Source organism: Spea bombifrons, chromosome 3 (genome assembly GCF_027358695.1).
Source record: "Spea bombifrons isolate aSpeBom1 chromosome 3, aSpeBom1.2.pri, whole genome shotgun sequence".
Classification (NCBI taxonomy): domain Eukaryota; kingdom Metazoa; phylum Chordata; class Amphibia; order Anura; family Pelobatidae; genus Spea; species Spea bombifrons.
Genome location: NC_071089.1, coordinates 16,832,417 through 16,847,365, shown reverse-complemented (window position 1 = coordinate 16,847,365; position 14,949 = coordinate 16,832,417). Strand labels below are relative to the sequence as shown.

The 14,949-nt window shown below is 36.8% G+C and overlaps 1 protein-coding gene across 1 annotated transcript in view; it reads right to left on the bottom strand.

The window, feature by feature from the left end:
* PLCB4 (phospholipase C beta 4) overlaps positions 1 to 14,949 on the bottom strand; it is a 98,788-nt gene that overhangs the window by 18,259 nt on the left and 65,580 nt on the right. The window contains exons 16-31 of the mRNA XM_053459510.1: positions 14,814 to 14,898; positions 11,623 to 11,713; positions 11,174 to 11,269; positions 10,535 to 10,635; positions 10,291 to 10,329; positions 9,189 to 9,330; positions 7,890 to 7,974; positions 6,453 to 6,577; positions 5,485 to 5,536; positions 4,727 to 4,829; positions 4,277 to 4,441; positions 3,985 to 4,189; positions 3,679 to 3,767; positions 2,378 to 2,528; positions 2,236 to 2,285; positions 1,759 to 1,824 (exon numbers count right to left, since the gene is read on the bottom strand). Coding sequence (XP_053315485.1) covers positions 1,759 to 1,824; positions 2,236 to 2,285; positions 2,378 to 2,528; positions 3,679 to 3,767; positions 3,985 to 4,189; positions 4,277 to 4,441; positions 4,727 to 4,829; positions 5,485 to 5,536; positions 6,453 to 6,577; positions 7,890 to 7,974; positions 9,189 to 9,330; positions 10,291 to 10,329; positions 10,535 to 10,635; positions 11,174 to 11,269; positions 11,623 to 11,713; positions 14,814 to 14,898 — 1,645 coding nt within the window. The remainder of the gene's footprint in view (positions 1 to 1,758; positions 1,825 to 2,235; positions 2,286 to 2,377; positions 2,529 to 3,678; positions 3,768 to 3,984; positions 4,190 to 4,276; positions 4,442 to 4,726; positions 4,830 to 5,484; positions 5,537 to 6,452; positions 6,578 to 7,889; positions 7,975 to 9,188; positions 9,331 to 10,290; positions 10,330 to 10,534; positions 10,636 to 11,173; positions 11,270 to 11,622; positions 11,714 to 14,813; positions 14,899 to 14,949) is intronic.

The window sequence follows — 14,949 nt, the reverse complement described above, 5'->3', positions numbered from 1 at the left end:
ACCCACAAAAAGGCTGCAATGTTTGAATACTGAAGTTAAAAAAATGATCGTTTTCAGGTAAAGATACACAGAATAGCTGGTTTGCTTGCACCCCTTGATGCCTGGATTGGTACATTACAATGCTTTACAATGAAACATGTTTAAAAACATATGCACACCGTGAAAAAAAGAGTCACGTATGATTCCACCACGTCTCCCTCTGATAAAATATCACCCTGTGAGCTGCTAGCAGTGAAAAGCAGTTCTATAAACCCATCAAAAATTGTTCTGCGTTAGACAGCTGCACTATTAATTTATTAATACAAGATATTCTGTTAATCAATAGCCATTCACTGGAGAAAACGAGAATTCTATTCTGAATTCAAACTCATAGCTGAATCCCCACTGAAGATGCCAGGCACAGGCACACACACAATGTTCCTTAAGGGTTAAAACTCTACTGTGCTGCCCCAGGTACAGACGTTATTTTACATGGTAATGTTTCTCCTGATCTATTTAGACTACAGAAGCATAGGGAAAATAAGATTTGTTTAGGGTGTTATTTACTAATTTCTGCTTACTATTCTAATAGGTTCATTGCATTTTATTGCGTTGCTTTCTTGTTCTAGAATCGTGACAGCGGGTTGGAGAAGGAAGACGTGAGGTACACTTATCTATACCAGTAATCAATAGAAGTAAATGCTCTAATTATAACATTCTTCATTTTATATTAAAAATATCGCAGCTGGGCAATCGTAAGATGTTACTTTCTTTATGCATGAACAGCTACAATGTTTAAATGTTGGCCAACCAAACCCACAAAAGGAAAAGGAAAGAAGCAATACTTGGCAGCGCATGCAACGTGTAAATGAATCTAACATAACTGCTTTTGTGCAATAAGGCTCAAGGCAGTCAAACCGATTCTTACATAACCAGCCGGAAGACCCTCTAAACGTACACCCATTTATAAGATCAGGTACAAAAACCTACCGATTAAATCACCTAAACATAACAACGCTATTATATTTCCATGGCAACAATATATCCCATAACTCTATTGCAAGGGAGTGTAGGGAACACACCATACATACATGACGGTACAACAATGGTCCTGATCCCAAGAGCTTACAAATCTGTTTTTGTTTATATACGTAGCAGACCATGAGGGACTTCTCAGAATACAGCAGGCCTGACTGCAACTGTACGTTCTCTCTGTTACTAGGATAGCATGTGTATGCATACGAGAATGTATGTCTTTATGTATACATGTGTAAGGGTGAGCTTGTGCATGTGCTTGTAGAAGAACATGGATGTAGCCACAAAAAACCTCCTCAATGGAGCAGATCTAGGTTTCTGACTGTAGACACCCTAGATAAGTACTGTATACACCCCATTGGGGGTCTGTGCCATTTGCTGTTAGGAATCGTCTCAAACCACCATGGACGACAAAGCTTTCGGCTCTTGGTGAGACAGAGGATGGAAAAACAGGAGAGAGTTTAGTTGCCGAAGTTGAATTATTAGAAGCCATGTGTATAACTAGATCCTAACGGGTACATAGGAAATGTTACACACAACCCACTCATAATATTACAAAACAGCACCCTTCCATTTGTAACATTTCTAAACAATATTAATCGCTGTTCCACTCGGCATCTCTGAGGTAATTTCCTGTGATGTGGAAGTTAAAAGGTTCTAGGTTACATCATCCTAACTGCTGCAAACACGATGTTGGTTATATCACAGGTTCTATGGCATCTTCTAGCTGACTAGATCACTAACCTTCAAATGCCTCTTCTTAAGACTGTTGAGCTCCTTCTGCTGTTTCTTCTGCTGTTTGATGAATGCCTAAAATTAGCAACCCCCCCAAAAAACAAATCATGTCACATATGAAACTCTAAACTCCAATCATACCATTGCGTTGATATTATCATTTTTAAACAAACAGAGGCTAAATTATTTTGCTCTCTGAAAGGAATAACATAAACAATAACATTCAAAGATGCCTAGTTAAACAATAAAGACATGTATATATATATATTTAACCTCCTAATCTTCCGCATACCAAAAAGGAGGACATTCAGGGTCACTGACCCCATGCAAAAATCTTTACAGGCGGCCGATAAATCCAAATTTCCTTGGATTTACTTGGACAGATGCCCCTTTTTATATGTACTTTTTACTTAAAAATCCTATTTTATTTAACAAATGGAAAAAAACTAATAATTGTCAATCTTTCTTCATTGTCGCAAAGCATACCTTCATCTGTTTCAAATCTTCAAGTTTCACTTGAGGAATAACCTCCATAACTAAAAAATAAAAAAAGATTGAATGTCATAATTTTATACGTATATATCTATATATAAATGCCTAATGAAAATGATGTTAAAATGCAAATTACCCCGTTTAGTTTCAGGTCCTGTGCCAGAGGATGAAGCTACTGCTGGTCTCAGTTCTGAACTGGTTTGAGGAGTAACGTTTGTTTTGGCATTGTTCACCTTCCCTTTCTTATCGTTTTTGGAGTTGTCATTTGGCACATCCGCTATATCACTCTAAAAAAATATATTCTGTATTAGCAACAGTTTGAAAAACTAGCATTATTGCTATCTGTTGGTGTAATGGACTGTGAACTACCAAGTGTGACCTGCTTTATAATAAGAAACCTTTCAACTCTCTATTAGCGTATGTATATACCGTATTTATTTAGCATTAACAGACATACCTAGTGCTTTATAGTTTATAGTATAATAGAGGGGGAGGACAATAAGTGCCGTCATATAGTAAGTACAGCCGTCATACAGACATTATGAGTTAGGTTTTTGTTGTAGGCACAAGCATTATGAAATACGTAACTATGTCTTAAGTGTATTCATGTCATTCATTTGGTCTATTCATGTAATACGTGTATATAATAAAATATAATGTAATGAATGATCTGACTGTTTCCTATAGCGTGTAGAGTGGTCCATCCTTATCAGTGATTAAATGCTCACCCTGCCATGTAAAAGCACTATTAAAGGGGCAGCCTTGGCGTGGCCAAGTCTACTTGGGATCGACACGCCATAACAAATTTCACACTACTTTGTGACTCTATCCTTCTGGGATATTTAAGGCCAATGCATAAACATTTGGATTCCAGCAATGGGTGTAAGAGAATTCTTTATGTGGGCGATTAAACGTTATAGATGTATGATCTGTACCCTGTAAGTGATGAAGTGGCAACATCTAGGAGAGCACACACATGATTTTCACTATGACGCTGCAGACAGTCGAGTATTTTGAACCAGCCTGCAGGCACACCGATATATTTCTTTCTTAAAAATAAGTGTATGTGCTATAAGTAGCTGCTTATGGTGTATTTCAGGCATGTTTTAGTAAGTGCAACCTAGTCACTGATGCCCTGGAATCCATTTTTATGAATGATATATTTAAGACACCCAGATAACACAGAAACATAGAATCTGATGGCACCTAAGAACCATTTGGCCCATCTAGTCTGCCATTTTCCTGATGTAGCTTTATGCCTATCCCATGCATGTTTAAATTCCCTCACTCTACTATCCTCTACCATTTCTGCTGGGTGGTTGTTCCACTCTTCTACTACCCTCCCACGTATTATACTTTCATATTCTGCTCTTTCATAAATATACTCTTGACTCTTTAATTACAGAGTTTTGATAACATTTTGGTAAGTATACTTACGGTTTCAATACCCATTGCCCTCATTTGGTCTGCTCTTTTTTCAGTTATAGAGAGAAACTTCTTTGGATCTGATAAAGCATCCACAATATCTGTATAGTAGAAATGACAAATTATTTGTGCATTATTCACAAAGCAAATGTATAAATCAAGAAAAAGCTTCTTTCAACCAACACTCACTTTAAGCAACTTCCCTCTACAAACAGTAGTCAGTATCATGTGATGACTTTGTGGGTGACTGTATTTTGCACCATTTAATACATTCAGAGGGATTTGGGCCTGAGCTTTAGGGTTTTGTGAGAACATTACCTCCAAATCCATCTGGAACGTAGGTCTTCAGAACAATATTACAGAAGACAGTGGGTAGTGAAAGTGGCTTGTTGCCTTCATTTCGTAGAGAAATGTGACGATAACCAGCCTGTAGACCATCAAGAGGTAATATCCGCTGGCCTATTAATTTATTGTTGTCGTCATACACGGCTATCCTCAGAACAGCTAGATCAGGTAGGATAACCTAGCACCAAAAAGAGAACGCAGTTAGGATCCATCTCACAGAGGTATCCGTCTTCTTTATTCCACACATCAAACAAACTATACTCACTTTTCGGAATACAAATGGTTCATCATTGTAAACAGGATTCAGACCATTGTTCATCACCATGCGCGTACGAAACTCTTTCCGGATGGTGTCTGTGGGTAACCCGTACATGTCAACCTCTACATATGTGCCGATTTTTTTGTCTGATAGGAACTGTCCAGATATAACCTAAATGAACAGAAAGGTGCATGGCTGTGGTTACCAATGGCTACTCCATTTCCAGTTCATTTGAGAATAAAAAGTACAGCTGTGTTCATCAAAGCAAACGAAACTGGGAGGATTGTGAAAATGAAACCCCGCCATTTGTGGCCGTAATGTTCTTTCAGTATGTTGATGGGTACGTACTCACGCTGTGCATATACTGGTTTAGAACCATTGCTACAAAAGGTGTTAGTTTTGTTTGTGAATCGTAAAAGCCAACGCCTGCATTTGGAATAACTGTAAATAAATTACCTGAACAGAACAGGTTGCTGCAATCACGCCATCCACAGGGGTCTCCGAGAATGGGTCAAATGTTCTATCGGGGCGTCGCATAAAATCTGGTTTCAGGAGGTAGCTTGTGGAAATGAATTAATACGTGATGAAGCATTTTGTTTTCCAAATGAACACCCATAGCAATCTAATAATAAAATCTGGCATTTACGCTGAATGAACCAGGATAGAAATATGCCGCGTGATAAGAGATGTGACAGCATTAAGCTCCTTGACCTCTATTTGCTGAATAGTTTTGATGTCTGAAGGATTTTACGATGATGTGAAATAGAACATCAAATTTCATGTCTTCTATAGAGCTTATGGAACAAAATGTGATTTGTTGAGGGTTGACAGAAGGTACCAGATCTGCACAGGTCTATTCAATAGAGCGATAACCAGTCCATCTCTGGTCCCCTCCCTAACCCATATTTTTTTTTCTGCCCTCTTCTAGCTCATTATTTAATGCCGAGGGTCTTATACTAACAAACACACTAGAGAACTGGAAGAAACTAGATAATCTCCATACAAAATGAAAAAAAGGTCATCCTTGCACTATAAAGTCCGTTACAAAAGGGTTAACCTTAAGTACAGCTATATACATAATTTATATGATTTAAATCACTCTTCATTTAATACCAGTTTAATTATTTAAGTAGAGCATTGGAGATCCATTAACCTTTACAGTCAATTTTTAAATTATATTTGCATATTTGTTTCATTCAAGCAGAATTACTTACCCACATGATCCATTGTATTCAAACTTTCCCTGATTCAGCTGCATTGCTAAATCTGTTAAAACACAAAATGTATGGTCCTTTCTCATTTGGTGCCCCAGTATGGACTTTAAGACATGAAGCCAGAAAGCATGTCCTCTAAGACACTTGATGGATGCCACAAGGACAGTTTAAAGGGAACTCCCTGGGTACAAGTCACATTTCTCTCCCCTTAATATTGAGTTGACTTGAGTTGGCTTCAGCTTAACTTGGGTCCTCAATCAGACATCTGATGTGATTCTAAAATAGACTTTATGGCTGCAGTGTTTAATTTACCAAAAACAAAACCCTACTGGATATAGATGCATTAGTTAAATTAGATTAAAACTTGACAGTATGTTCTAGACAAATGAAGGTGGAAGGTGTGCCGCTTCAAGATTATCTTCCCAAATTTCAGATTTTTGGAAAAAGTTACATATCATAACACAATAACTGAAGATCTTTGATATTAAACAAAGTCGGCTTAGTACTGCAGCAAAGACTCCGGTGCTATTCTAAAGATGACAGTTCTCTAATATCCACCGTCAATAAACAAAAGACATTCATAATCCTACGCCAGTTGAACTAAAATTCTGTACTGGATGTCTTCTAGAGCCATCTCCTATAGTATGCCCCTATGATCTTGGAGATGTTATACTAGCATAACATTACCCATTACAAACATTAGTTTCAGCCCTGATTAATGTGGTTCCTTTCACCAGACATTAGTGCTGCTTCATTCATTATTTCACTAATTGAGTGTACTATATAATGTAATTTGATGAATGAACTGGGATGGTCATCGTTTTAGACATTTGTTTTACATCTTAGAATTGTTTCGCCAGATTCGTGTTTATACATAAAATGCCAAAAAGTGTTTTTGTAGCATCTGTTTTGAAAGTTACAAAGCAAATAGTTCTTGGCATGAAGCATAGTTGGACGCTGCAACCTACCTGGGGTCTGAAAGTTCAGAGACACCATCTGGCAGCCGGCGTTCCAGAAAATCTGAGGCATGTAATTACTGGAATCCACTCTACCCCCTTTAGGGTAGATCCGACTCATCTGACGTTTGTTATAGCTATTGAAATTGTTAAGGGAAATAATACAGAGCTGCAAATGAGCAAAAAATGAGCATGACATCCCATTATATCCGCCTTCTGCTTTATGACTCATTGTATTTGCAGTAAGGAAGTCAATCTTTAAATTAAAAAGGTGCACGATGAACATAGGAGATCAAAATATTTTACCGTTTATGAACCAACCCCGACAGACTATGCTTTATGTATCTGCGTTATCTTACAGCTCATCGAAAAATGGAACGTTAATACAGCTACAATTTGAGAGCCCTTTAGTCCATAGTATACAATAAAACCCTTGTGTTCTCCACATGTGCTCCTCAAATTATCAGACTCTTACTTGCTAAGATTCCATGACATTACGTGTACAGCTTCTCAGTACTCAAATACTCATTTTAGAGCAAGTTTCAGGAACAAGTTGCATAAAGACATGTACCAATTTTGTCAACAGATATAGCCATGATCATAAAAGGAGCCAACATTGTCCATGTGAGGACCAAAATCAGACATCTCAAGATCACTCAAGGAAAGATCAGGCATTGTAAAAGGTTAGACTAAATAACTAAAACAATAAAAGCTTCTAGAATAAAATGATGGTTTATAGATAATAATTTGTTATTGTGAAAATGAATGGATAATTGTGAACTTACAGATAAAGCTAATATATCAACCTCTGAAACAATAAAAGAAGCACACTGTGCGTTCTCCGTATATTCCTTGGTTGGTGTCTACAATAGGAACTGGTACCATAATATGATGCATTTAGATGGGGAGCTGTTTTAGGGTACCTTAAGAGCTACCTTACCAAACACCCAGCTCTCCCCCAGACTTACCTTGGTCTTTGTGAAGAGTGCCGGCATAGGACACCCTAACATTGGCTTCAGAAGGTCACGCGTTCAGGGGAATTCCTCCCCTGAACGCGTGACCTTCTGAAGCCAATGTTAGGGTGTCCTACAGAGGTCTGTGCAAACTTAGCATTGATAAAATTAAGCAATTACCAAACCAGCCTATTGGTGCCCAATAGAGACTTGTAGCTTTTCACTTACATTTTCATCACCCACCCAACGATGGACTTGGAATTGGCCAACCATACAATTAGGACAGATTTCTAGAGTATAGGACACAGGGGCATCTGGGCTGTAAACTGAAGTTACGCTTCAAAATTACTGTTCGACGTTTTCATCGGATACATTTGGAGTGCCTAAAGAAACTACATTCATTTCACCACTAGAAAGAAATTAGATTCCAAGCTTTCGGATTGTAGCACAAACAGCTCAAGTAGAAAGACGGGAAAACATTAAACTGAAAGGATACTTCACAAATTCAATGGCATGTGTCTTCAGGTATCCAAGCCCAACCGACTCATTAAAAGAGGACATGTTAAAGTGAATGTTCTTTTCTAGAAAATCAGAAAGTACATAATTATTTTTTCCTGAGTAACTATCTTTTTTAACTTACATGCACAAGTAAAAGCATTTACATTAACCTGGTAGAAAATGTGACACAGAGGAGAGATGTACGAAAACACAGAGCAGATCAGAACGGGGTGTTTTCATTTGCCAGAGAAGAAACAAAATCAGGAAAATCAAGCTGTTTTCTAAACATCCTACTGTTTTTTTTATGACCCTGGTGGTTTAAAACTAAATATAGAGTCATGTAAATGATGTTACTAAATCAAGTTAATGAACCACAAGAGATGCAAAGGCATTAACACGCGGATTGCATGGGTACACGCTGCATCCATCAATAATAAAGATGTACTCCAGGACTGACTTATTCAGAGCCACCTTGTGGATATTTCCCTAAATACGGTTTCCATATCAAATTTTGCTTTTAGAAAGGACTTGCCTTCTAATATCTGTCTGCTTTAATTATGTTGCCTTTTAAGCTTTAAAACATTTTTTCTTGAATGAAACCGTTATAAAAACACATGCATAACTTCCATATTTATAAACGCAGTATGTTAGTAAAACAAATATATATATATATATATAATCCAAGTTTAAAAGGCTACTTGATCACTAGAAACCCATTTTGCAATTATGTTACAGATAGAGATCAGAAATGTTCTTGTTTTCCCTGAAAGCAGCAAAGCGACCCCAAACATTTGAACGGTAGTGTGTGTGTATATATGTATGTATATATATATCTATCTATATATATATAGATATCTATCTATATATATATAGATAGATATCTATATATATATATATATAGATAGATAGATATACTGGAATATATAAATAAAGTATAGAATATGTGACTTCACCCTTACACGCTTACTGCGTGTGGTTGCATGTGTCCATTTTGCATAAATACATTAATTCAAACATATACTAATTAATTCATAAATTCATTTATTAAATCCTAGCTATTATTTTTTGTTTGGTAATCACTATAACTGCTTAGAATATATTGGTATACATATAAGGCTCATTTCAATGTACACGCATATATATTGTGCTTATTTTAATCTGTAAACAATACTACATAAGAGTATTTAGGGTACAGAACTATAGAAAGTAGTTACTGCGTTACTTTCAGTTTCAGGCCCTGTATAAGAACAAAACGTCAAATTTCCTCCACGTGCTATGAAAGCAAGGAAAACATTACCTTCTGCCACTTTGAAGCCTTGAAATTTTACAGGCTGGGCATAGTTGATCAATGTAGACAAGAATGGATGGATGTTGGTCGTAGCCTGCACATGCTGATAGTTCGCCATCCACACCTGTTCCTCCTCTACGGATAACGTGCCCTAAAACAGAATATATCACACATATTCTCAATGAATTACACCAGACTCTTACTAACACTGGAGAAAATGTGTATTTAGCTCTGGGTTACTTCCCAGCTCTAGGGTAATTACAATGTACACGTTTCAAAGGGATCGGGCCACTTAAAAGTTGTAAGTGTAGCCCACGGCATTATCCTGAAATGCCACAATTTCCCATAAAGACTTTTGGTTCATTGTCAGGATCCACTGGCATTACGATGCTAAATACACAGATGAACAGCCAGAATGGAGACTACTTAATTTATCTGTAGGGTTCTGCATTGATAATGCATTAAATGTGAATTGCTACATTATATAACAAGTGAATTTACGTGTAAGGCTGTGTGGTGATGACACGCGGGTGAAGCCAGCTGGTCCCAGGCTCTATGTTTTGGGTGCTGCCGCAGTACTATGCACCCCGTTCCCTGTATATCTGTGCCTGAGTTTGTTTCTCTGCCACACTATGCTTGGTTCCTACTTGCTACAGGTAAGCGCCCTGGGTTCCGTTTCCCCTGTTTTAGTTTCGGTGTTCCGTTTAGTTTAGGGAAAGTGTTGGGACTTGCCTAATGGGAAGTGGTGGCAAGCTGCCATCGTATGGCCATATGATCAACTAAATCTTCATGTTTTACATTTGAGTCAGATCCCAGAACTCGGCACAATGCTTCTTTTCAGCTTTTGTTTAACGTTTGCCTGTATCCCTGTCCTTTACACCGGCTTGCCATCTGGATCTGCCTCTGTACCATCGGATCAGGCCTGAACATGGATCCTGCTGGTATGGCATGCGCATATGCATTACTTTATCAATATTGGATGCCTACTACTGCACACTGGCCCCCCCGGACACTCTGTGGGTTATAACAGCTGCCAGGATGTATAGATTCTGTGCAGACAGTGGAGCAAAACACTAGATAGCTTTCTTGCAAGCAAATGAAACATAATTACCTTCTTATTGTTATTTTCTTGTTCAGCATCTTCAAGTGCCTAAAAAAATAACACTATTTCAGAAAATATATTCCCATACAGATGCAGACACGCTTGCTGCCTGATGTGTCCGGAGTGTCTGTACAATGTACTTATTATATAGGCACAATAAACATGTATGGAAAGTTCTAGACAATATGCTCAGAGAAGTTGCACATAGCAGGTAAGGATGCCTAGAAAAGGGACTATGTTTAAGTACAGGTACCTTTTTTGCCAGATTTAATGCAACTTCTTTTTGACTGAGGTCATCGGCTGATAGTTCAGACCCAAATTTTAACTCGGGATGAGCTTCCTCTTCTTGATCAGCTGAAAGAAAAATGACAAGTCTCAGATTTTCTTCTTTGTAGCAACTGATGACGTGTCTGATACCACTCATATGCTCCATATTGTCTCCAGTACGAATGTTGGGGATAAGGTCCATGGCATGAACCTTTCTAAACTTTTCCTTAGAGATGTTTTCATTTGTCGGAAGGTTAGAAATGGCAAATACGCTAAAATTATTTGCCTAGAATATTAATGACTATGGTGACTTACGGCCCCCGCCTGAATCATTCATAATAAAAGTATTTTAGTATATTATGGAAGCCAAAACACTAGAACATTTTGATCAAATAAAATGACCAACTGGTCACAAAATGTATCTGGTATATACATACATATGGTGTATATATATAAGTGTATAAACAGACTTTGTATGACATGTTTTACAGGGCTAACTTATTATCTTCATTACTAATTATAATCAAGGAGCATGATTTGGTTTTAACCAAAGCGCAAACTATTTCATGAATGAGTTTTTTGGTTTATTAGTAAAAGTTGTTTACAAATTGTTTGTAACGCATACCATTTTCTATTTCTTCTTCGTTGTCATCTTCAAGAATACTAACAGGAGCCACAGTTACTCCAGCCTCCATCATACTTTTTATTGCTTCCAGCTGTTCTGTTGAGATATAAGGATAATCAACAAAATCATCAAGAGAGGAGTTAAAAGTAGAAGAGGAAACCACCAAAGAGACAGACACAGGGTGCTCATTGGTATGCTTCTATATAAGACACCGCTAATGAACACATAGTTCACAGTAAGCGCTGAATATTACTTCTGCTCTGCTGTTTTAACCAATAGGCATTGTTTACAGCAGGATTTTGGGCAAGATTTTCCTTGGGCAAAACGTTTAAACAAAATCTAGAAGATATTACAGATACATAATTATAATTAGTAATGCTTAACCCATTACACCTACAAATATATAACACGGATAATTAATTGCAGTTTCTTCTATCATGTTAACATACTTTTCTCCACTTCCGGTTTCAGTCGCTTGTTTTTAATAAGAATTTTTCTTTTGAGATCATTGGGAGAAGGTAAAGGTCGCCCTGCTTCAAGCTGTAAGAGACAAATAGAAATTTATTATGTATTGTTTAAAATAAAGCGCAAATAATAACTTCTAGCATACAAACATATGTGTGCGTGTGTATATATATATAAAAATATATATTTATATATATATATATATATATATATATATATATAAATATATATATTGATATAGTCTATATGTGTATATATATATTTATATATCACACTTCTTTTTATTTTAATAATGTATATGTTATAAAGGGATGTACTAATAAGCATACTACACCAATCTCTTATTTTTAACATTAGGATAAAATAAAGTCCTTGCATTAATATGCATGAACTTGCATGAATGAATGAATGAATTCTTTATATTTTGATGTAACTTTGTAGATCTAAACATAGAATGCACAAGCCTTGTCCTTCCTTTTTAAAGGAACATTTTATCCCCACTACAAAGTAACATACAAGTTTAATGCGCCTGATAACACATATATCATTTTAGAAACATCTAAACTATCTGAGCAGCTATTGAAACCTTTTCAGAATATAAGATGCAGGCAAATTGAAAGGCACTTGTTTTGTTTTGAAAAAAAAAGCAAGTCTTATATTCCAAAAAACTCATCAAAAAGGATAAAGTGCTACGAAACGTGCAGTCATTTTCCAAAATGTGCATCATTTTCACAAGCGTGTTAGCATCACACCTTGGATAAAACGCCCTAAGGGAAGCAGTATTAATGTGTACGTATGCGTTATAACCTTGTGTATTGCACATTTGCTCCGTGACAGATAAATCTGTTGCATGTCATTAACCGTTCATACACAATTTAGGTATAGAAAGTGGTTAATGCACGTTCATGCCATTTAGAATTATTTCTAATTATGATAACATTATATATTTAAACAACACAGGGGCTTTGCTGACCTCAGGTCAGAGATCAAACCAAGCAATGGCTAGCTCTTTTGGAGTGATGTCATTTTCAGGTTTTATATTTTTCTCTGAAAACCCCAGAAATTGATAACAGAGTGCTACAGCAATACACAATGTATTGCAGTAAGCAGCAAGGTCTTCCAGTAACGAGATTAGAGAATGGTGGCTTTAAAGCGAGGAATGCAAACTGTGGCTCTCCAGTAGTTATTGAACTACAAATCCCATGATCCTCCACCGACAGTGCAAGAAAATAAACAAGAGTGGTGATTTTAGAGAAGAAGCATGCAACTTACATCTCAAAGCTTACCTCTGCTTTGCAGCTTTTAAGAGTCCCTTTAATTCCTACTTATGTCTGGGGGAGGATTATGGGATCTGTAGCCCCATCTTTAAAACATTAATAGCCAAGTACACCGTAGCCTACACATTCTGTGATGTATGTGGCAAAAAATGGTTATGGGGGTATGCCTGCCTCAAAGAGCTTACAATCTATATGGATATCAGTACTAATACATTCATTTTCTTTAACACACAGTTAAAGAGACCATGTTATGACATTAGGCATGCTATAACAGCATTTTTGACATGCAATAATGCAATCAGATTAAAATTATGCTACGTTTACTAGGCCGCAAAAAATGCTATAAACTACTAATGCTGCTTTCAAATTCTCTGTTTAATCATTCATTTCAAGAATTTTAAAATGTATTTTTTAGTAGTAGAATTCATATTATACTTTGGCATTGGTTGTTTTGCTTTCAAAAATGTGTTATTGCATGCGCCACATATAGAAAAAGAAATGGTCAGTACAGGGAGCCTTCTACGGTCTGTATTATATATTCCCCTTTGGGAACTGGGGTATTACAAGAAATGGCAAAGGCCTACCTAAAATTACCTAGCCAACAGAGAGCATCATATCGGATTACTCAAAGCGACAAACTGGCTAAATGTTACATTTGTAGCGATTCCCGTATTAATTATGGCTCTCCAATAATTCGTCATACTTAGAATTTACACCAAGATTGCACCTTATGTGTCCTCGATAAACAGGTCACATGGTCGCCACATATCGCCAATAATCACAATGGCAAAGCCATGTTAAAAAGCTTCCGTGTGTTCCTAGGATGTGTAATGTTATTTGCATATGACAATGGTTGTGTGTATATGATAAGTAAAGTTACGTTGAAGCTACGGGCCAAAACCTCCGATCCTGAATGAGCCTGCCAATGCCCCCGGTTTAAAAATATAGTCATTAACTTGAGGGGGAGCTCAACAATAATAACGAGACCTTTGATTATGAGCTACACATTTCATTAAATATTGCACTATTCTATAAACTAATATGTGCATTCTAGAAGGTTATGAAGTATAGCTGGTTGAACTGTAGGGCGCCTATGAAATAGTCAATGAATGGTGGATCCTCTCAGCTATTTATTTGGAAGGACTGATTATAGTAATATCGGGATCAACAATTTAGCCTCGATAAATATGAAATTCTTAATATAGATCCCATGAGAAAAATATGTTGATAGCAAATCTTCTTTACACTTTTATAACTTAAGTAATAATGATCAACCATGAGAAGCTAATGAAGAATCGTGGAGGCTGAAAGCAAATAATACATTTCTATTTCCTTACAGTAGAAACCAAAGAGAAGAGATATGGCAAATTGTTAAAGGTGCTGTTCCATCCTTCACAGAATTAATTAGTTAAATTAATGTAAATTTTTGTTTCATTCAGAATTTGTTGCTTAGAAACATTTGTCATGTGACACAAAGGTAGATGCTAGCTTCCCAAAGGAGTCTATGTTGTCTTTATTTGGTTAAACCTCCATTTGTTTAATATACTACAGAGCTCAAGTTTTGTCCTAGAGGAATAGCACCTTTAGAATACATAAAATGGGAAAACAAGCTTTTTGTTCATTCCTAAATTCTTTTTTTTTTTTCCATTTTCATGATTAGGGACTTTTTTCCCCACTAGATGGAAGCAAAGCTCAAGGTTTTTACGTGATGAGTATGTTGTGCCTGCGTCACTTTGCTCTGTTGGTTGAATGCAGTGACCTGTTCCTGTGGGAATGAACGATAGATCTCAGCTTCTGACCCAGAGAGACTCCTGCACTCAAGTGAATGGCAGAGCAACGTGAAAAAAGCGCTTCACCCTGCCATGAACTATAATAACTAACGAGCAAGGTATACATACTGGGTGCGTCTCCAGAGGTTGCTTCAGAAGAAGGTCTCCAAATATTTCTTCACAGTACTTGGACATTTTGTACTGTTGATATTTGCTAAAAATGAAACAGAAATGTTATTTCGTATTACCCATGGAAGAATTAAGA